The 23,435-nt window shown below is 40.2% G+C and overlaps 2 protein-coding genes and 1 non-coding gene across 21 annotated transcripts in view; 2 read left to right on the plus strand and 1 right to left on the minus strand.

Annotated features, from left to right (window-relative positions):
• The window catches only part of GANC (glucosidase alpha, neutral C), a 77,479-nt gene extending 73,605 nt beyond the window's left edge, over positions 1 to 3,874 (minus strand). For 3 of the 7 annotated variants that reach the window (XR_009453832.1, XR_009453838.1, XM_059704264.1), the window contains exons 1-2: positions 2,941 to 3,871; positions 1,304 to 1,366 (exon numbers count right to left, since the gene is read on the minus strand). Coding sequence is in view for 5 of the 7 variants with exons in the window: in XM_059704264.1 (XP_059560247.1) it covers positions 1,304 to 1,366; positions 2,941 to 2,969 (92 nt within the window). In the remaining 2 variants the exon portion in view is untranslated. Of the gene's footprint in view, positions 1 to 1,303; positions 1,367 to 2,940 lie in introns of all 7 variants that reach the window. The other 4 variants (XM_059704273.1, XM_059704285.1, XM_059704298.1 and 1 more) reach the window with 4 other exon arrangements.
• Positions 3,875 to 3,954: 80 nt separating this feature from the next.
• TMEM87A (transmembrane protein 87A) overlaps positions 3,955 to 23,435 on the plus strand; it is a 48,380-nt gene continuing 28,899 nt past the window's right edge. For 3 of the 13 annotated variants that reach the window (XR_009453840.1, XR_009453841.1, XR_009453842.1), the window contains exons 1-6: positions 3,955 to 4,233; positions 5,500 to 5,560; positions 9,344 to 9,429; positions 13,588 to 13,701; positions 17,996 to 18,049; positions 18,131 to 18,175. Coding sequence is in view for 8 of the 13 variants with exons in the window: in XM_059704392.1 (XP_059560375.1) it covers positions 4,093 to 4,233; positions 5,500 to 5,560; positions 9,344 to 9,429; positions 13,588 to 13,701; positions 17,996 to 18,049; positions 18,131 to 18,175 (501 nt within the window). In the remaining 5 variants the exon portion in view is untranslated. Of the gene's footprint in view, positions 4,234 to 4,284; positions 4,408 to 4,485; positions 4,552 to 5,499; positions 5,561 to 9,343; positions 9,430 to 13,587; positions 13,702 to 17,995; positions 18,050 to 18,130; positions 18,176 to 19,680; positions 19,701 to 23,435 lie in introns of those variants that run through there. The other 10 variants (XR_009453843.1, XR_009453844.1, XM_059704411.1 and 7 more) reach the window with 8 other exon arrangements.
• Positions 9,680 to 9,785, plus strand: LOC132224132 (U6 spliceosomal RNA). Its single transcript, XR_009450601.1, has one exon. It is a non-coding gene; the product is annotated as a U6 spliceosomal RNA (small nuclear RNA).

The following is a 23,435-nucleotide window of genomic DNA, read 5'->3' on the forward strand; positions in this document are numbered from 1 at the left end:
CAGTAATAGTATTCCAATAAAGTACTAACAGGAGTACTTTGTTATGAGAGTGCTAATAAAATTAGTAGTAACAAGAAAAATACTAATAAAAGTGTTTATGACATAACACTACTAAAAGATGGTCCTTTGTCCCCTTTACTGAGAAGGTAGGGCAGTTTTCATAGATGACTTTTATTAGCTTATTAATTTCACTCCCTCTTTCCATGAAATGTATACTTTAATAGAAACTCAATAATTTCTCATAGAAATCAACATAATCTAGTGGTTTAACAAAGTAACCAGGAGTTCACTATACAATTCCCTCTAAGGTGCTTGTTCAAATTAAAATGATAGAATTTTCTTCCTCAAGAGTAGTGTGAATAAATTAGAAAGTTGTAATATATGATACAATTTTTGGTGATTTCAATTTCAGGATCACATAAGGCTCTGGGGAAACAGGCAATATTATATAGTGATGGTGGAAGTACAAAATGATACAGTCCTATGGAGGGATATCTGGTAATAACTAAAATTTCAAATACATTTACTCTTTGACCCAGTAATCCCACTCCAGGAAATTTATCTTATAAATACGCTTGCATGTATAGGAAATGACATATGCATAGATTTTCATTGTGGCAGAGCTAGTATATCAAAACAGCCCCAAAGTCTACCAATACGAGAAAAACTGAATAACTTATAGTACATTTACCCAAATGGAATACTATATAGCTGTAAAAAGAGAGGACAATCCCCATATACTCATGCAAAGCTCTTCAGAATAAACTATGAAGCAGGAAAAAAGAGGTAGATACACAATAGTAGATAGAAAACTACTTGGTATAAGAAGGATGGTGATATAAGAAGATATGCAGTCACAAAAATTACTGGAAGGATAAATAAGAAATTAATCTGGTTATAAGGACAAGATGTTGAATTGGGCGTAAGGGAACAGGAATGAACATAATTTTTCAATATATATATTTTTATATTATTTGATTTTTGAACCATGTAAATGTATTATCTATTAAAAGACAAAGTTTTAACATCATTTAAAAACGCTTTGACTTTTAAAATAACCTATTTACTGAAAATTTAAATATTACTGTAGTCATCTGTATTACTTTCAACAATAAAGATAAAAATACTACAGCAATAGGTATATAAAGTTAAAGGCAAATGTCTGGGATAAATTCCTTAATCACCAAATTTCCCAATTGGTTCTTTCCTTATAAAGCCTATCAGTTCTCAAAATTTATTAAATATCAGTTTTGAAATAATGTCAGAAATATTTCAATCTAAGGAATTAATTTCCTCTCCTTACCTGTAGAAAGCAATCTTGCTGCAGTTTTTGAAAATGTTTTTATCCACAGCTTCATCTTCAACACTAAATAAATAGATATTTTTAAGACAGTTATTTTACATAGGGTTTGTGAATCCATTATTTGTACCTCTCTAACTATAGTATGATCATGAGACGTAAACCTCTGCAATGCAAAATTGTGTCATGGCCATCACATAACACAATAACCTGTCCTTTTAGACATCATCCGTGGTAAAGAACAAAACATGATGTTCGGGATTACTCTGAAATTAGCAGAAAAAGAGCACTGTCACTTATGAGGAAGGGTTCTTTTAAAATAATGAGTGAAAAATGGTCATGGAAGGAGGCTTGGCTTGGGGTTGTGAACACACAAGACAATATACAGTTGATGTATTATATAACTGTACCCCTGAAACCTATATAATTTAACAGATATCACCCCAATAAATTAAAGTTATAAAATAATTAGTGAAGGCTATGAATACAACAATAAAATCTGAAGGAGCAAAAACAAACAAAAAAACCCAAATCAAACAAAAACCAATCCATCCATTTACTTATTCAACAAAATATTTTCAAATATTCTTACTGAATGCTGGGTTCTGAGGAAGATACTAAAGACTGTCCATGATTTCTGTGAGAGCCTAACCAACAATTACAAATCAACCTGACAAATGCTACAATAGAGTTATGTGCAAGGTGCTAGAGTAAGAAGGGAAACAGGTGTAGAAGAAAAATCTTCAGCTTTTTAAGATGATGATGACAATCTAGGTGTCAGTGTTTTTTAAGACCAACTTTCCAGAAAAGCTGGTTCTGGACTAGAACATGAACAAAATGTATATATATTGCTAATTGAGATTATGTATTTAACATATGCCCATTAACAACTACAAGGTATAAAGGGGGGAAAACATCATGCAGAGATGATTAAAGCTGTGATTGAACACCAATTTCAAAATATGAAAACAAGTCCAGACAGACATACTTGGCCATACTAAAAAATGATTTATCATGGAAGTAATCAAATCCCTCAGTCTTCGTTACTGTTTCTTTTTTTTTTTTTTTAAATATATTTTATTGATTTTTTACAGAGAGGAAGGGAGAGGGATAGAGAGTTAGAAACATCGATGAGAGAGAAACATCGATCAGCTGCCTCCTGCACACCCCGCAACCCAGGTACATGCCCTTGACCGGAATCGAACCCGGGACCCTTCAGTCCACAGGCCGACGCTCTATCCACTGAGCCAAACCGGCTTCGGCCGTTACTGTTTCTTTTAATTAAGTGTGCAAAGATTAAGAAATTGGCAGCCTCCTGTTTCCAGCTTTAAAGAATGACATGGGAAGAGGTGGGTACAGCTGGAACTTTGTAAACAACATGCTTGAAATTCATGGGTTAGAATTCTGATCACAACTCTTCTAGGTTTGTTAACCATCCTGAAAATATTTTATGAAGGTCTAGCTATTAATATCAACTAACCCCCGGGGAAGTGAGAAAAAACCGACAAAGAGTAAATGCACACATACAAAGCATGCAGATAAGAAGTGCAATCAAACAATAAAAACGTCAAACCCAGAACGTTGCTTGCAGGCCTTCCAGGGCCATGGAGTCAGTCCCTGCAGGACCGCTGGGTCTTTACCTGATTTCCTCTTTTTCGGAAACTTCCATGGTTCCCAAGTCACGTCACAGGCTCCCGGCTCTCGGTCCGAGTCCCTGGCGACCTTTTCGGAACGAGGACAGCCCTCGTTCTAAACCATCACCAGCACTTCCCCGTCGTCAAGTGTCTGGGAAACGGGAGTCCCCTCCAAATACATAAGGAGTGACAACCCGACTCTTCTTCCTGGAATTCCCAGGCCCCGCCAAGCGTTTCTCTAGGGACTTATTTTATTGGGCAAATTTTTTCTTGGTAATGAGTGGCCGATGAGAAATTGCTGTCGTCAGAAACCGAAACTGCCTTTGCAGCAGAGGGGGCGTGTATGCCGAGTTCTAGCGGATGAAAATGTTCAGAGCATGAGCCAGGAAGGACCCAGATGGCCGGCCCAGCCTGACTGCGGCGAGGCTTCTGCAGGTCTAGCTCAGCGCCGGTCGCGCCATTTACGGAAAACCGACCCACTCCCTCCCCGCCTTACATTCTGAGTGGGAAGTGCCGGCCAGGTCTTTGCTGGGGCTTTATGTTCTCCACCCAGACCCTGCACTTAGCGTCACACTTTTCAGGGCTAGAAGGGGCTTTTAAAAAGAGGTTATACATATATTATACTCTCCAGTTTAGGAATCGCTTATGCTGCACCACCGCCAAATTCCAGTCATTAAAACTCCAGACACCGATAACGCACTGCTAGACCCTAACCAGGCAGCCAGATGACGGCGGCTTCCCGGACTTCTGGCCCCGAAGTCCTATGACTTAGACGGGATCAGGGGCAGGAGCGAACAGGAGGAGGAGAGCCAAACACTCATGGGGTGTTGGCCTCGTCCCCAAACCTGTGCAGGGCTGGGCGAGAGCAGAGCCGCCTGAGGGGGGCGGCTTTTGGAGACCACCCGAACTCACCAAGGTGACCAGGGAGGGGGAAATGACAGAACGACGCCTGCGCAGTTCCCCCAAAGCCTCGCACCGAGCGGTGACGACGTCAGGAGGGAGGGCCCGCTGCGTCGCCAAATTAACGAACCTCGCGAGGGCGCGAGGACCCGGATGATCCGGCCCGCCCTCTCCCCCCTCCCCAGGCAGAGCCGGAAGAGGGCGGGACGAGCCGGAAGGAGGTGAAATGCTGTCGGTAGACACTCCAAGGCTGTGAAGATGGCGGCGGCTGCGTGGCTTCAGGTGCTGCCTGTCATTCTTCTTCTGGGGGCTCAACCGTCCCCATGGTCGTTTTTGGGCGCAGGGCCGGTACCCGTCGCTGCTGCCGACCGGTCCAAGTGGCACATTCCAGTACCGTCGGTGAGTGTTCCGAAGCCAAGGAGCCCCGAGGAGCGAGGGGTGGGGCTACGGCGGCCCAAGGGGTCCATGAAGGCTCTGCGAAAGTCCGCTTCCAAAGGGGTGGGATCGCCGGGAGTGTCCTTGCGGTTGCTTCGCTGGGACCCACCTCCCAGGAGCGGAAAGCCGCGAGTTTCTGTGGGTGGTTGAGCGGGAGTGTCGGGGCCACGCCGGGAGCGGGGAGGAGCGGGGAGCGGTTTCGTAGCCAAGTCAGAGAACTTTGGGTGCCTGGCCTGAGACAGGTACCCGCGATGTACAGGGCTAGAGTGGTTTGTCTTCCAGGTGAAGTTTTCCAGAATTCAGGGACCCCGGGTTGGGGAAGAGGGAAAGGTAAACAGGCGTCTTTCTTTCCTCCCCTCTGCACGTTTTTGTTGCTGGATAACTCTACGCACGAAGTTGGGTGATTTCGTTGGAACCTTAGAATGATTATTCTAAGGGTTGCCGTGTGATTAGGAACCCTAGGCATTAGCAAAATGTATTCTAATCCTAGAACGGCTAAAGTGGAAGACATAGCATTCTAAAATTTGATATGGTAAGGCTGGTCTTGCTTGTGGAGCTCGGTAGGTTTACCTTTTCTGTCTGTCCCCTTGCCCCTTTGTAAACTCCATTGGAATGAGAGCCATCGTCCTGTGAGCAGGTAGCAATCAGATGCAGGCAGGACATGCGGAAAAGTGTGAGCGCTGGCTGAAACCACCGCGGCCTTTTTGTTGCATTCTGCTCCGCTCACGGGTTGAAATGCCCCAAACCTACTTGAACTTTTATGTGGCAAGCACGATAGCTTTTGTTCATTTGGTGGAGAACTTTAGGTTCTCAATTCTAGGTGTTTACTTGTTACTAAAATGAGTTACATCTGGCTATCTTCTCATAGAATAGTTTTTTTTTTTTAAGTGATTGGTTATTTTGGCCAGTGATGAGTGGGTAAAGGGGATGAGCTGAAGACGGAGTACCTCCTGTGACGATTTAGTTTGGGATTTCTTGCAGCCTTCCTTCTAGAGTACCTGCCTCATAGCCTGAGGAGCGGGGCAGCGGGGAGGGTCGTGTCTGTACCAAATTTCAAAATCCTGCAGTTTGGATATCGTGGAATTTTACTATAAGGAAGGCTATAGTTGCCTTTTTTTGTTTGTTAAGAAAATGAGCTTGAACATTTGATAAATTTAGGTTTTTATACTATTTAGTTTCTGCCTTGGGAATTGTTCTCATGCTAATTACCTTTCTCCTTTATCTTTGCAGGGAAAAAATTATTTTAGTTTTGGAAAGATCCTCTTCAAAAATACCACTATCTTCCTGAAATGTGAGTTTTTGCATTTCATGAAGTTTTTGTTTGAGTTTTTGAGTGATCTTTAAACTTTTAAATTACCTATTTTCTACCTCTGTTGACTTATTCTCAACATAAGTTCTGAAATTTCATAGTCCACTGTCTAGGCATTAACATATGTGGTATAACTAAGGTCCTTTCACTGAATAATCTTCAGAATATTTACTTGTGTGAACTTCCTTTTCTCGTTTTCCTGGTGTTTCCTGTATACAGTTGGCCCTTGAAAAATGAGGGGGTCAAGGGCTCCGATTCCCCACACAGTAAAAAATCCATGTATAACTTTTGACTCCCCCAAAACTTAGTTGTTCTTCAGTATCTGTGGGGGATAGATTGGTTCCAGGACCCCCAAAGATACTAAAATCAAAGGATTCTCAAGTCTCCTATATAAAATGGCATAAATCAAATGCATACAGTCAGCTCTCTGCATCCCTGGGCTCCTAACTGCTGATGAAAGCAATACGGGTATTTATTGGGAAAAAAGGGCATGTATAAGTGGACCCATGCAGTTCAGACCATGTTGTTCAAGGGTCAGCTGTATAGTTAGACAAATTGGGTTTGTTGATTGCCTGCATGGTGTTTTAATCTGTTCTGAGTTATAGAGACAATACCGATTTTGCTTTTGTGTGCCTGATGGATGTTTACCGAACATATGACGTAGGTTTGTCAGATCACTGGCTATGAAAGAATATGCATAGTGTATCTTTTGTTTGCAAAAGGAGTATTTTACCACTTGGATCTTTGCAAGAGGAAACTCAAAGATATTCTTTATTAGGAAATAGGGGTTATGTAGAACAAAACCAGTCTGTCCAGTTTAAAATCCACTGAATCCAAAATATCCCATTGTGCATTAAAGAAAAGCTTCCTTTTATTTCTGAAACTGGCTTTATTTCAGAGAACATAGGCAGCTCTATTTCAAGATCAAGGATAAAAATCTAAGTCATCCACGTATATTTCTATGCATAGCTCTCTCCATGAAGTGCAAACTTGGTTTGATGATTTTATCCTTTTAATAATTTAGTAAGTAGTTATTAAAAACTTACTATGTGCCAGGCACTGTTTGAGACAGCAGGGAAGTGATAGAAAAGGATCTTCCTCTAGTTGAGTTTACTGGGGTTGAAGGAGGATTATATAATCTCCTGATAAATGACTTAAATTTGATTTAAATCAAATCTACTCTGACACACTGTTCTTTCTTATGAGGTTGGTTTACTAGATTAGAGTAGCTTTTAGGGGTAGCAGTGTTTTATCTTTTGTCTGACAGGCTGTGTTGCGGTTTGGCTAGTGACTGAGGCTGTGAAAGAATTTGCAATTTGAAGAAGAGATGCAGAGAGGAAAATTTTTTTACTTAAAAGGAGCAAAGGGCCAAGTATTGCTAGTCAGTACAAGGCTGGGAACCAAAGGTTGCTTGCTCTTTTAAGCAGTGGCTATTGCAAGGAAGGGAGGGAGGCTTCTGTTGAAGTTGAGCAGATACCAGGGCGGGCTGTCTTGAAAAGTTACTTTGCTTTCCAGGAGACAGTCCCGCAGATGTCCTAAGGAGGTGTCTTATCAGTATTTTTCCCACGCCTGTAAAACATGCTTAGAACAAAAGTCAATGAAGAGTTCAAAAGGCTTGTTTGAAGGGGAGTAGGGAAAGGAACTTTTCTACGAACTAGAGACTACTTTGGTGTGAATTATTCCTGTGTTGATAAAATAGCAGGGAGGAGGAGGGGGATGCAAGGATGTAGCCTTGGGAGTAGCTTATCTTGTCCTGTAGTTTGAACAGAAGGGCTGTTTGAATCAGAGGAGCCAATAATCTTGTGGTTTAATTACCAGGTGCTTCTCAAATTGTGGAAGGCCAGAGCAAAGAAAAGGAAAGGACTTTTTCTGTCTTTACAGCCTGTATGCTCTTCTTTACTTTTATTATGTACAGTCTTTTCTCACCTGTTTTTTTATCTAGTGGTGTTTTGCCAAGTTACACAAACTACATATTTTGAAGCTACATACATTTCATTGTTTCTGGAGGATTTGCAGCTCCTTAAAATTTACATTATCTTTCACTTCTGTGCTTTCTCATATTTACCATGTCTCTGATCTTATACTTTTGTGGGTGTGTTATATAGCTTTCCATGAAACTGGCAGGACCATTTTCATGATCTCTTAAAGCCATCCCATTCAAAGTTCTAACATAAATAGTAGTATTTTTACAGCAAAGTTTCCTTGCAAATGTCCTCTTTAGGGGCACCTCTCTTTTTTTAAACTTTATTCTTTATTGATTTAATTTATTTTATTTTATTTCATTGATGTCAGAGAGAGGAAGGGAGAGGGAGAGAGAGATAGAAACATCAGTGATGACAGAGAATCATAGATCGGCTGCCTCCTGCATGCCCCCTACTGGGTATAGAGCCCACAACCAGGCGTATACCCTGTCCTGGTTCATGGTCGATGCTCAACCACTGAGCCACACCAATTGGGTTAGGGGTACTTCTTACCGGCTTTTATTTAATTAATCCTGCCTCTGTATGGTTCTTCTGAGTAGTTCATAGCAAGCTAGCAATGTCCTTTTACGTTCCCATAAATTCTGTTCAGCACATCAGATTTTAATTGAACCTTGTAAAAGTGTGTCATTTAAACATTAATTTGAAAAACCAATTTAAAACAAAAAAAGTAAAAGGTTATAACTTTAGGTATGCTGCTTTTGTAAGAACCAAAATAGGTTCCTAGGTGCAGTCATGTTTATTTGTCATGTTTGCATAAAGTTGGAATCTCTAGTATATTTTCCTTTCTATAGCAAGAAGCAAAGTAAAAGGTAATGTTGACCCTCCTTCCCCCCCAGACAGCGAATCACTTCCAAATCTTCCAATGCCTTGGTCCACTAGAATATTGTGTTCCAGACTAAGTTAATGAGGCGTTTATGATTTCGTAAGGTTCCTTGAGGTTTCTCTTAATGTGGGTTTTGAAAAGAATAATACTTTTTTATTTTTGCTTTTGCTATTTTCTACCTTCCCCCGCCAGGTTTGCTTTTTATTCATAGTTCTTCCTACCCGATCTTGGTATCTTTCAAGGTTTAAACCATGAATTTTCTCCTTGGTGGAACTATTTTGAATATTGCCTTGTGATATCTCTAATGTTGTTATTCCTTCTCTCTCCAACTAGAATGGAGTCTTTTTAAGGGTTTTACTAATTTTTCCCTCCTATTTCCATCTTTGGCCTATCACAGTGCCATGTAGCATTGTATTTAAGTGCTCTGCTCAATAAATATTTGAATGATAATAGAAGACTGGTTTTAACTTAGAACTGCTTTATTGTTTCCAGATTTTTCCCTACAGAAATCCAGGTTTTAAAGCAGTGGTTCTCAACCTTCTGGCCCTTTAAATACAGTTCCTCATGTTGTGACCCAACCATAAAATTATTTTTGTTGCTATTTCATAACTGTAATGTTGCTACTGTTATGAATCGTAATGTAAATATCTGATATGCAGGATGGTTTTAGGCGACCCCTGTGAAAGGGTCATTCGACGCCAAAGGGGTCGCGACCCACAGGTTGAGAACCACTGTTTTAAAGCGTAAAAATAGATACAGTTTCAAAGTTTAAAAAATGCTTAACTGCTTTTTCTTTTTGGGGTAACTTAATTTTATATGAAGAATATCCTGTTGTTTTTGCATATATTACTTCATTACCTTCTGTTCAGAGAAGAGATGGTCTATGAACATCTCATTTTAGCAGAAAATAAATGGGGTGGTGGGGTTTATCTTTTATTCACAAAGATTTTTCTTTTATAGTTGATGGAGAACCTTGTGATGTATCTTTGAATATAACCTGGTATCTGAAAAGTGCTGATTGTTACAATGAAATCTACAACTTCAAGGTAAGGGACATAAAATTACAGACTTTTCTTGGACTTTAGAGATGATCAGGTCCTAATCCAAGAGAGGAAGGAGTGTCATGAAGCCATGGAGGAGAAAAACAAACTAGAGTCCATGCTTCCCAAGTTGCAGACGTAGTTAATTGCCAGCAGTTCTCAAACTTCCTAGTCTCAGAATTCTGTAATAATTTAAATATTATGTAGACTCCAAAACGCCTTTGTTCATATTGTATTTATATCAAAAATTAAAACTATGCTCACTTCGGCAGCACATATACTAAAATTAAAATGGTGTAGTGAAGATAGCATGGCCCCTGTGGAAGGATGACATGCAAATTGGTGAAGTGTTCCATATTTAAAAAAAAACAAAAAAAAACCCTGAGAAAATAGAGAAATATTTATTCATAATAATAAATATTTATTCAGCAATAATAAACTCACTGCATGTTAATATAAAAAAGTTTTAATAAAAAACTAAAAAAAACACACCAGAAGAGTGGTATTATTTTGTATATTTGCAAATCTCTTCATTTAATGTCTGGGATAGTAGAAGACAGCTGGAATCTTGTATCCTTTATTCAGTCTGTTTCAATGTTATTTTGGTTGAAGTCTGTACACAAACTGTAGGCTCACACAGATATGTAGTTGGAAAAGCGGAATATTTTTTAAATGTTTTCAGTTAATTGTGGATATTGTTCTTTGATTCAATACTCAAATGTAGCAAGTGGAATTTCATAAAGGTTAGTGGTAATGTGGAATCTGAAACCATGTCAGTGAACTTTTTTTTTTTTTACTCTGTTATAGTAAATTAACTTGGTGTGTTTTCACTTTGAATGGACTTTTACTCCACCATCTTTGATTTTGTAACATCATTCATTGGTCATTTAGAAAATACTGGTTGGTAAAATTATATAAACTTTCCAAATATTTACTCATTTTACAATTAACTCAAAATTATTTTTATCAGTATCACCCTTCAGTTTCATCAGAACCTCCTTAAGTATTAGAAGTTGTTAAGCTTATGGTGAGGCAAATAGCAAGTTTCCCAAAATTTCAGTTTTTACTTGAAAAGTTAAATTTTATCATTGGCAATGAATACTGTCAGTTGTCTTCCTTGAAGTGACAGCTTCCCTTTGCCCATTTTCAAGAGAATATCTTCCAACTAACCAAGTCTGAATAACTAGTTTGTCAGTCATTGTTTCAAGTAAATGAAAGAAGTAGACAGTTTAGCTTGTAAGTTAAAACAATTGTAAAGTGCTTTATCTTGACATAATCATTTGTAGTATTTTGCACATTCCCTATTTTGTCTCATAGAATATTTAAAAGGCTTGTACTCAGAGGTTCAGATTTAAGCCCTGGTTGGGTAGCTCAGTTGGTTAGAACATTGTCTCAGTAAACCAAGGTTGTGGATCGATCCCTGGTCAGAGCACATATAAGAATCAATGAATGAATGCATGGATGGGTGGAATCACAAATCGATGTTTCCCCTCTCTCTCCCCCTCCTTCTCTCTCTCCCAATTCCTCTCTCTCTCTCAAGTCAATAAATAATTTTTTTAAAAGTTCAGATTTAATAAATTTAATAATGATTACTGCTTCATCAAGGACATTCTTACATAAAACTAGCTTTTTTAAAAAAAACTGCAACTTTGCCCTGGCTGTTTTGGCTCAGTGGATAGGGCGTGGGCCTGCGGACTGAAGGGTCCCGGGTTAGATTCCGGTCATGGGCACGTGGCCAGGTTGTGGACTCGATACCCAGTGTGGGGCGTGCAGGAGGCAGTCAATCAATGATTCTCTCTCATCGTTGATGTTTCAATCTCTCCCTCGCCCTTCCTCTCTGAAATCAATAAAATATATTAAAAAAAAATAAAAAAATGCAAGTTTGTGACTATGAAGAGTACAATGAGTACTAGTACAGGTAGGTGCCATTGCCTTGGTTCCTGATAAGGGGCAGCAGTTTTATTCATAATTACTTTTGCACTATTAGTAGAAGGCAAATAACATGATAATGATGGCAAGCAAGTAACATATGATGATGAGAAAGAAGAGGAGGAGGAGGAAGGAGGGGAGGGAATAGTTTTGACCTCTTAGACCTCATAAATGAAAGGAGCCTTGGACCATACTTTCAGAATTACCATTGTACACTGTACTTGAGCATTGAAGATTTATGGCTCCAGTATGGATTTTTTTAGGCCTTTTTCATTCTTTCTTTTATTACATTTCTCCTACTATTCTTGAGGTTTCTTTTCAAAGATAATCTGACTGGTCTTAAAAATATCTACCATTCAGTCAGTTTTTCAAACCGTAAACATTTTAAATCTCTGCCTAATATTAGGGTTTAAATTATCTTTTTGTGGTGTTAATTGTTTTTTGCATTTGTTATACAACATTGGATAGGATTAATAGGAGGAGGACTAAAGCACTGAAGAATTTAGAGAGATGATAATATCAGAATATAATTTGAGCCCTAACCAGTTTGGTTCAGTGGATAGAGCGCCGGCCTGCAGACTGAAGGTCCCCAGGTTCGATTCCGGCTAAGGGCATGTACCTTGGTTGCAGGCACATCCCCAGTAGGGGGTGTGCAGGAGGCGGCTGATCAATGTTTCTCTCTCATCGATGTTTCTAACTCTCTATCCCTCTCCCCTCCTCTCTGTAAAAAATCAATAATAATGAAAATATATAATTTGAAATATTGTTCGATGATCTTTTTCTCCTAATCACTAATGCATTTACAGTTAAAAACTTTATATATTTGAAACTTCTGATAAAATTGGTCAAGAGCTTAGCAGACCCAGTCTTCATAGGTAGTATAAGTTAAGAATGTAAAAATTATTTTGGATTGTCACGGGACAAAATTATGGAAATGATAAGCAGATAGAGATGTGATATTGGACCTTAGGAAAAAGAGGGCGAGGTTAGGCATATAGATATCAGAAAAATACACAGAACTGATTAGTGAAGCCACAAAAATAGAGTTTTTTCAGAGTATCAGCAGTGGACTATTAATGGCTACAACAATTTCGTGCTCTATCTTAGCTTATGAGCACAAGTATATCTTTTCATTGGTGGTATTTAGTCAAGTAACTCTTGTAAACATATACATGTATTTTTGAGGTGATGAATGTTAACCAAATTTATTGTGACATTTATTTATTTATATATATATTTATTTATATATACACACACACACACACACACACACACACGCACGCACACACCAGTATTCACACACACTAGTACACACACACACACACACACACACACGTGCGCACGCACGGGGGGAAAAGATTCACAGCTATCAAAGTTGAAGAAACCCATGTACTTATTTTACCTCACATCCCTCTGTTATCTCCATATTTGTTAGCTGTATTATTTTTATGGTACCCTCCTCCCCTTTTCTCCCCCTTTCCATTCTGTTTACCTTTTCTTTTTTTCACCTTATTGGTCTGGCTAGAATCTCCAGTGTGATTTTGAGTAATAGTAGCAAGAGTGGATATCCTTGTCTTGTTCCTGATATTAAGGAAGAAGCAGTCAGTCTTTTACTGTTACGTATGATGTTAGCTATAGCTTTTTGGTAGATGGCCTTTATCAAGTTGATGAAGTTCCATTTTATTCCTAGTTTGCTAAGAGTTTTAATCATGACTGGATGTTGACTTTTGACAAGTGATTTTTCTGCATTTATTGAGATTGTAAAAATCATATAAGTATATTTTCTTGTAACAAAACCCTCTGCAGTGGTTCTCAACCTTCCTAATGCCGCGATCCTTTATACAGTTCCTCATGTTGTGGTGACCCCCAACCGTAAAATTATTTTTTTTGCTACTTCATAACTGTAATTTTGCTACTGTTATGAATTGTAATGTAAATATCTGATATGCTATATGTGTTTTCCAATGGTCGCGACCCACAGGTTGAGAACCGCTGCCTAGAGTCTGTTTCCCAGTTTTACTAGAATTTTTAGAGGAACTACTCTTTCTTTAGAGTCTAACACTATTAGAGTCTAGGATACTATTATATAGAGTCTTTATTTGCTGTTAATTTAGGTGCTGTTAATTTTTAAAATAGTAAACCCCAAACTATATTTGTATAATAGGTGATCTATATGTTTTAAATATCTTACTTGTGAAAGTAAGTTAAATACTTTGTATTTTTTTATTTTTCCAGACAGGAGAAATGGAGAAATATTTGGAAGACCTTAGGGAAAAAAAGGGCTTGTCTGGGAAATATCAAACATCATCAAAATTGTTCCAGAACTGTAGTGAACTCTTTAAGGCACAGGTAACGTTTGGTAGTAGTTGGAGGGAAATAGAAAAGATGAAAAAATGTAATGCCGGTATTTTTGGTGATATCTATTTCCTGCTCCTCAGTTCGATCTTCTGACAGAAATAAGTTAGAAGCATGTTTTGATTGGTGCATAGCCAGTCACTTACATAATTTCTTATCATAAAAAAGGATGTACATTATTTGTGTGTAAAAAGCAAACCCCAATTTTTTTTTATATTGGTAAAGATACATAACATAAAATTTGCCATTGTAATAATTTTAAGTGCACCATTCACATTGTTTTGCAATTATAACCACTAGCCATCTTCAGAACTTTTTAGTCTTCCTGAATGACACTTTGTAACCATTAAACAATAACACCTACACACATGTTCCTGGTAACTATTCTACTTCCTGTCTCCATGAATTTGACTACTCTAGATACCTTACAGAAGTAGAATTATAACAATATTTGTTTGGTTCCTTGCACTTAATGAAGTGTTTTCAAGGTTTATCCATATAGAATGTATCAGAATTTCTTTCCTTTTTAAGGCTGAATAATGTTTCCTTGTACATATATAACACATCTTGTTTATCCATTGATGGACATTTGAAATCCACAATTTTTAATTATTTTGTCATCTCAGCTAATTGGTATAGCCCCAGAAAAGTCAGCATTTTTCGATTTTATTGCTACAGACCTGAAGTGAAAGGGTTGAATTTTACAGATAAAAGTGGGATTTATATTATAAAATTATCTTCTCTTAGAAATAGGATTAGACACAAATTTTTAAACAAAAATATATCTTTTAATCAAAAATTATATATCTTATAGGTGTTAAAAATAGTTACTGTAACTATAGCCTTTGCTTTGTGTTTACTGAATTTAAATATTGCTTCAGAATACTTAGCGAATTTCCTTGAAGAGGCAAGGAAGTTCATGGAGAGCTAGGTTTTCTGTCTAGTTACTAGAAGTAGTTTATTGATAAGGCTTTAATGAATAATTAGTAATAAGCAAGTGAAGTAATTGATAATTGAACTGTAAAGATTGAGTTCTTATTATAACTTGGATTTTATGGACTTGGAGGAAAAAGAACATATCTTGTAGTGGTGGAAGAATGGTAGAAAAAGAAAACTAGGAACAATGATATTGAGTAGGGGGTTTTCTGTTTGTTCTCCCCCCATCTCCCCCAGGCTAGGAGAATCATTCAGCCTTTGCTGGATTTCATTGGGAAAGCTACCTATTGTATACTGTTGCCCGAAGTTTCCTAATTTTAGATTTGCTATAATCTTTCCAGGGTGTTGGCATATACCCCTATTGGTAAGGTTTCCTCTCCTCAGTCTAATGCAGTGGTTCTCAACCTTCTGGCCCTTTAAATACAGTTCCTCATGTTGTGATCCAACCATAAAATTTATTTTCGTTGCTACTTCATAACTGTAATGTTGCTACTGTTATGAATTGTAATGTAAATATCTGATATGCAGGATGGTCTTAGGCGACCCCTGTGAAAGGGTCGTTCGACCGCTAAAGGGGTTGCGACCCACAGGTTGAGAACCGCTGGTCTAATGTAACAGTTGAAATACGTGCTCTAATTACTCAGGCAGGAAAATGCCTCACCTGCTGATAACTGGTAAGAAAGGTAAATGTTATAATTAGAGTAGGTTTTTTATAGCTAGGGAGTGTGTGGCGGTGGAAGGAGCAGTGGACCAAAGAATTAGGAACCTTAGGTTCAAATCCAAAGCTTTGTAGCTTTGAGCCACATTTTCCTTATCTGCAGAATGATGGGAAACTATAAGATCCCTCCATCCAAAGCATATATCTTTTATCTAAGGTTTGGCATTCTTAAATATCTATAATTCTTATAGCAGAATTGAGTGGCCAGTTTGCTTTGGTAGTATTTTTAATTCCAAGCAGGGTTTTATTCACTTGTTTGTGGTTAATTGAAAATCTTTTGTTTGTCAATGTCATCTATACTAATAAACAGGTAATATGCTAATTAGGGTGGACGTCTTTCAGATGACCTTCTGGATGTTTTTCCAGACAAAGCTGCAGCGGCTGCAAAGGGCCAAGGCTCAGGCTAGCAGTGGCAGCGGCAGTGGGGTAATGGGGACGGCACCTTTCCCTGATCCGCCAGGTCGCCTCCCACAGCGGGAGGCCAGACTGCAGCTTAGGCCGGGGGCCGAGGCAGAGGAGGTTGGGGCGATCAAGCCGGCAGGGAGTCAAGGTAGGGGCGATCAGGCTGGCAGGCAGAGGCAGTTAGGGGCAATCAGGCAGGCAGGCAGAGGGGTTAGGGGTGATCAGGCAGGCAGGCAGGCAGGCGAGTGGTTAGGAGCCAGTGGTCCTGGATTGCAGAAGGTGTAGGCCAGGCTGAGGGAGTGCCCCCCCACCCCCACGAATTTCATGCACCGAGCCTCTAGTCCTATATAATAATCCTATCTAATAATAGACAAACATGGTAATTAACCGTAACTTTGCTACCCTTCCCATTGGCTAATCAGGGCGAAATGGAAATTAACTGCCAACCAAGATGGCGGCCGGCGCCAGGCAGCTGAAGCGAACAGGAGGCTTGCTTGCTCCAGTGATGGAGGAAGCCAAGGTTCCCCGCCTGCCGCTGCCAGCCTCTGAGCTGCACTGTAAGAAACAATGTTGCAATTATAGAAGCTAAACAAGCTCCAGAAACCTGCTTTCAGCCAGCCGGGCTTCAGAGCTGGAGTTGCAACAGTGTTTCAATTATAGAAGCCAAACAAACCCAGATACCTGCTTTCAGCAGCCGAGGCCTCAAGCTGGAGCCGAGCCTCAGAGCTAAAGCCGGCTCTCAGCTCCAGTGACAGCCATAGAAGGTAAATAAATCCCAGAATTAAAAAAGAAAAAGAAAAAAAGGAGAGGTTGGGAGCTTCAGTCACCCGCCAGCCTGAAAACGGCCCTCAGCCCCTCACCCAGACTGGCCAGGCACCCCAGTGGGGACCCCCAACCTGAAGGGGGTGCGACCAGCTGCAAACAGCCATCAGCCCCTCATCCAGGCTGGCCAGGCACCCAAGTGGGACCCCCCACCCTGATCCGGGACACCCTTCAGGGCAAACCAGCCGGCCCACACCCGTGCACCAGGCCTCTATCCTATATAGTAAAAGGGTAATATGCAAACTGACCCTAACAGCAGAAGGACTGTGAATGACTAGTCACTATGACACACACTGACCACCAGGGGGCAGACGCTCAATGCAGGAGCTGCCCCCTGGTGGTCAGGGTGCTCTCACATGGGAGGAGCTCTGCTCAGCCACAAGCCAGGGTGATGGCTGCCAGTACAGCGGTGGTGGTGGGAGCCTCTCCTGCCTCCTCAGCAGCGCTAAGGATGTCTGACTGCAGTTCAGGCCTGCTCCCCGCTGGCAAGTGGACATCCCAAGGGCTGCCAGGCTGCCAGAGGGATGTCTGATTGCCATCTCAGGCCCAGTCCCCCGGGGAGCAGGCCTAAGCCAGCAGGTGGTCATCCCCTGAGGGGTCCCAGACTGCAAGAGGGCGCAGGCCGGGCTGAGGGATGCCACCCCCCGCCGAGTGCACAAATTTTTGTGCACCGGGCCTCTAGTTCTATATAGTAAAAGGGTAATATGCAAGTAGACTGAATGACAGAACAACCGAACAACCAATCAAAGCGTAATATGCTAATGATATGCTAAGGCTGCTCACTTGCTTGCTATGACATGCACTGACCACCAGGGGGCAGACAGTTGACCATTCGCTATGACGTGCACTGACCACCAGGGGGCAGATGCTCTGACTGGTAGATTTGCTTGCTGCTGGCATCCGGCCGATTGGGACTGAGCGACATGGGCCAGACATGCCCTGGAGCCCTCCCAGGCCAGATTGTGCACTGGTGGGGTCCCTCAGCCTGGCCTGTGCCCTCTTGCAACCCGGGACCCCTCAGGGGATGTCGGAGAGCCAGTTTCAGCCCGAACCTGCAGGCCACTCCCCTTGGGAGGGCGCCAGACGCAGGGCTCATGGCTGGTGAGTGCTGCTGTGGCAGCGTGAGCTTCTCCCGATCGGGACTGATTGGGTGTGAGTCTGCAGCAGGCACGGTAGGGCTGGGATGAGTGGGAGTGGCAGGTAGGAGCTGCAGGCAGCATTCAACTGTGGGTTTCAGCCCCATCCCTGCAGGCCACTCAAAGGGACGCAACCTGTGCACAAATTCGTGCACCGGGCCTCTAGTGTTATTATATTTACTGTTTTAACGTGTTTTGCTTTAACCATTTTTATGGCTTTAGAAATATACTTTTATTATATATCTTTAATTTTAGCTTTATATTTCTCTCATAGAGCTTTTCTGGGGATTCTGTGCATCGATTGCCTCTTTTAGGAGAAAAGCAGGAGGTAATTGTTTTCCTTGTTAAATATTTCTAGGAGTAAAGTAAAATTTTTGAATTAATTTTCTTTTTTTTTTAATGTTTAAAGGCTAAGGAGAATGGAACAAATCTTACCTTTACTGGAGAAAAAATCGTAAGTGTAGTAGGGAATTCAGTTTTCTTATTTTTGTGTATTTTGAATTATCTTGATATGCTAACATTTAAAAAGAAATAAGATTGGAAACTACACTGAAATGTTGATAATGGTTGTCCCTGGATGGTGATATGAGTGATTTTTATTTTCTTCTTTGTGTTTTCTGTATTTTTCATATTTTCTGGAATCGTTTTGTATTGTTTTTGTAATTACTATCCCGTACATATATTCAGCTTTGCTTTTAAAAATAAAAGCAAAGGTGACAGGCAAAAGAATATATTTGAGATCTAGGAAGAATTGCAATCCTGGGAATCACTGATTGTGGCAGAAACTCAGATAGTGTTCTGATTAGGAGGTAAAAAGGGGTATTTATGAGAAAGGGAGGTGGGAAATGATATGAATTGAAGCAAGGAGTTCCTGTTGATGTTAATAAGTCAAGGAAGGAATTTCTATAAGTGCAAATAAGCTAAATTATTCTTTCATTCTACGTCAGTGGTTCTCAACCTTCCTAATGCCGTGACCCTTTAATACAGTTCCTCATGTTGTGGTGACCCCCAATTTCATTGTTACAAATTGAACATAATTAAAGCATAGTGATTAATCACAAAAACAATATGTAATTATATATGTGTTTTCTGATGGTCTTAGGTGACCCCTGTGAAAGGGTCGTTCGACCCCCAAAGGGGTCGCGACCCACAGGTTGAGAACCGCTGCTCTACACGGTGGTGCTAATTCTAAAGAATGTCTTTAGTTTTTAGTCTGGTAGTCTGGCACTCTGACTTTCTGTTAGCTTTGCAAACAGTTGTTTAGAATACAGTGTTGATTTGGCCCATTCCAAAGATTTGAGGAGTAAGGTGTGCAAGGCAATTGCCCTGGGGTGGCAGCTCTAGCTTCATTTTGAAGTGGTTCTGGTTATATTGTTTTTCACAAATATTACTTGTAAATAGGAAGAAACTTTTAAGAAAGAATCTTCAACTCCACCTAAAATTATCTTAGAATAGAATATAACTGGAAGAGATATTGAAAAAGTGAGATAGGTTGAAGTCTATAAATATGCTTAAAAATTTAATAATTCACAATAACTAATTCATCAAAACTTTGCCAGTTAAAAATATAGAAGAAATAATATAGTTACCCATGTTGGGTCATGCTTTTTACAAAACTGATTAAAGCTTTTAATTTTTAACAACTTTATTAAGACATATACATATCTCAGAATTTACTCTCTTAAAACATACAATTCAGTGGTTTTTAGTATATTTACAACCACCAGTTATTATCTAGTTCCAGAACTTCTTCATCACCCCAAAAAGTAATGGCATAGCCGTTAGCAGTCATTCCTCATTCCACCCTTCCCCCAGCCCTAGGCAACCACTATTCTTCTGTCTTTAAGGATTTGCCTGTTCTGTTCATTTCATGTAAATGGAATCATGCAATTTTTGGCCTAATGTCTGACTTCTGTCACAATTTAAAACTGCCTTGACTTTTACTTTTTTGTTGTGCAGAGCCTGAAGATCAGCCAGAGGTGAGTGAGTAGGGTCTTCTCAGGTCTCTCTCAGTCATGTGTGCAGTCTCACACATACATGCACGACCCTGCATGTACTCCTCGCCTTCTAGATTTCCAAGGATAGCTTAGAACTCTTCAAAACGCCTATGGACATCTTATTTCCAATTTTTCTTTTTAAGTTTTTAGTCAGCCTCTTGATAGCCTCACCCAGTAACACTGGCGGGGGCAGCTAGGATCTTTCACACTTGCTAAGTGTTTTTGAGAGTGCCCTGAGTATAGGGTCCTTCCCGCTGAGAATGGAGCTTTTCAGCACCTTGCAGAGACCTCTGGGTTTTATGGGGCCTCCAAACTTGTTCTTCCCCCCAGTGGTTGCCAAACTTCTATTTTTCACAGTTGTTACAGTTGTGAGCATTTTGATTTCAAGGACCTTGGAATGGGCATAGGACTAGGGTGAACAAAAACACCACAAGCTTGCTTTTTCTCCTGGATTCAGCTACTTTTCTTACTGAGATTACTCTTCAGTTATTTATTTTTCTTCAGGAAACAGTTGTAGAATTTCCAGAGTTCCAAAAAAGTTAAATTTGATAGTTTTTGCCCATATTCTTGTCGCTTTTATGGGTGAGTGTATTTTCAGAGTCCTTATTTTGCCATTCTAGAAGCATCTCCACCCTCCCTCCCCCTATTATAATTGTACAGAATTTTAACCTAAAAATAAGTAGGCATGGCAGACTTCATTACTTTTTTTTTTAAGCAGAGAATGTCCATTGGATTTTTCCTTATTGCTCATATGTATATATTTAGTACTACAAAAATTTTAGAAAATATACATAAATGAAAAGAAAATAATCATTTGTAATACTACCACACACTGAGACTATAAATATATTTATCTTGTCTTTTGTCTTTGTGCATATTTATATCTAATTTATTTAAAAATAGGAATCTTACAATATGTATTACTATAACTTTTTTAGCTTAGCAATATAACTTGGACATCTTTCCAGTTCAGTAAATATTTATGGCATCATTATTTAAATGCCTGAATGGTATTTTATTGTTATGAATACATTGCAATTTGTTAACAGATCCTGGACACTTGTGTTTCATTTTCTTGTAATTTTAAACAGCACTGCAGTGAATATTTTTGTAGATATATTAGTCTTTAGATTTAACAATTTCTTGTTGGTGAACATTTTGCTTCTATAACTTGTGCCCTGGCCGGTGTTCCTAAATGTTTAAAGCATTGGCCCATGCATCAAAGGATGGCAGGTTTGATTCTCAGTTAAGGGCATGTACCTGGGTTGCAGGTTCCATCCCTGGTGTGGCGGGAGGCAACCAATCGCTGTATCTCTCCCACATATTTTTCTTTCTTCCCACCTCCGCTCCCCATTTGCACTCTCTCTAAAAATTAATGGAAAAATATCCTTGGGTGAGGATTTAACAATAACAACAAAATCCTTTGTAATTTCATTTTGTAGCTGTTTCCTGTGATTATACAGAACATACGCATATTAATAAAGATGAGATTATATTTTATATACTGCTATGTAATTTTTTCTTTTTACTTGACAAATTAGTACATTTAGCACTACTTCACCTTTTTATGTCTGTGTGCTATTTCACTTTATTGGGATTTTTATAATTAACATCCAGCTGATGTGCATTGGGTTATTTCCAGATTTTCACTGTTATGGATAAGGTCACATTCATAATGTCTAGTTATATCCTTTTTTTTTTTTTTTTAAATTACTCACCTGAGGATATTTTTCCATTGATTTTTTTTTTTTTTTTCAGAGAGAGTGGAAGAGAGAGGGAGAGACATAGAGAGAAATGTCAATGTGAGAGAAACACATGGATTGGTTGCTTCCTGTATATGCCTCACAAGGGCCCCGGCCAGGGAGGAGCCCACAACGTAGGTACGTACCCTTGGCCAGAATTGAACTCAGGACTCTTTGGTCTGCAATCCGACGCTCTATCCACTGAGCCAAACTGGCTAGGGCTGTCTAGTTATATCTTTGTGCACATTTATAATATTTCTTTGGGCTAAATTCCTGGAGGTGGAATTGTTGGGTCCAAGTTCCTGTATGATTTTTAAATTCTTTTTTTATGTTTTTGCCGAAGTGCTCTGGAGAGAAACATTGTAGAAATTTGTTGTTAAAAGAAAATCAGACGAGTTTCCCTATTTCCTAACAAACTGGCTATTTTAATTTAAAGCATTTTATGCAGTTTGTTGGGTTCAATTGTTAAAATTGTACTTTTAAAAAATGGTTGTTAAAACTGAACATTTATTTATATGCATATTAGGTATTTGTAAATTGTGTTTTATTCAGTGACCTTCTGTATATATACTTTTAAGTTCTACTCAAGGCTTGAGTCCTATCCTAGTGATTAAAGATTGCTGAAAGATGATGCTGAATATCACAAGTAATACTTAGAAATATTTATTCAGATTATAGTAAAAAAGAAGTGAAAGGATTATCTGCCTTTTGATTATTCTTTCTAAAAATTGAACCTAAGAGAGTATCTTATAATCCTATTTAAGGGATACAAGTTCAGTACCTCTACTCTGATAAAACATTGTTTTTTAGAGGAAAGGGCCTCTCACTGTTCCTTCACTTAAGAAAAGATTTAATATTCGATTAGCTCACTTTTCTGGATTGATTTCAGCAGCAATGTAATATACTTACCATAATATTTTTTTCAATTAATAGACTTACTTTTAGAGCAGTTTTAGGTTCACAGCAAAACTGAGCAAAAAGCAGAGAGTTTGCACATACCCCCTCCACAAATGCACACTCAGAATCCCTCCCCCCTGCCCCCTCCACCATCCTGGTACATCCTATCTAATAAAAGAGAAACATGGTAATTAGCCGTACCTCCGCTACCCTTCCCATTGGCTAATCAGGGCAATATGAAAATTAACTGCCAGCCAAGATGGCGGCCGGAAGCCAGGCAGCTTGAAGCGAACATGAGGCTTGCTTGCTTCAGTGACAGAGGAAGCCAAAGTTCCCCGCCCACCTTGCCGGCCTCTGAGCTTGCATTTTGAAACATTGTTACAAATATAGAAGCTAAACAAAACCCCAGATACCTGCTTTCAGCAGCTGAGGCCTAAGAGCTGGAGCCAAGCCTCAGAGCTAAAGCTGGCCCAGGATAAAAAAAAAAAAGAAAAAAAGGAGCGGTTGGGAGCTTCCGTCACCTGCCAGCCTGAAAACAGCCCTCAGCCCCTCACCGAGACTGGCCAGGCACCCCAGTGGGGACCCCCACCCTGAAGGGGGTGTGACCAGCTGCAAACAGCCATCATCCGCTCACCCAGGCTGGCCAGGCACCCAAGCGGGACCCCCACCCTGATCCAGGACACCCTTCAGCGGAAACCAGCCGTTCCCCACCCGTGCACCAGGCCTCTATCCTATATAGTAAAAGGGTAATATGCCTCCCAGCACCGGGATCAGCGGAGCCGCGAGGCCTCCCGGCACCGGGATCAGCGTGACGGGGCAGTGCCCAAACCCCCTGATCGCCCTGCGGCTCTGTGTGTGACAGGGGGCGGGGCCACAACCTCCCTATCCGCCCTGCTCATTTTGTGACACGGGAAGGCTCCCCAACCCCCTGATCAGCCCTGCTCTGTGCCTGATACGGGGGAGCTCCCCAACCCCCTGATCGCCCTGCAGCTCTGTGTGTGACAGGGTTTGGCACCCCAACCCCCTGATCGGCCCTGCCCTGAGTGTGACAGGGTGCGGCGCCCCAACCCCCTGATCC

The sequence above is a fragment of the Myotis daubentonii genome, chromosome 1 (assembly GCF_963259705.1).
Source record: "Myotis daubentonii chromosome 1, mMyoDau2.1, whole genome shotgun sequence".
Classification (NCBI taxonomy): Eukaryota; Metazoa; Chordata; class Mammalia; order Chiroptera; family Vespertilionidae; genus Myotis; species Myotis daubentonii.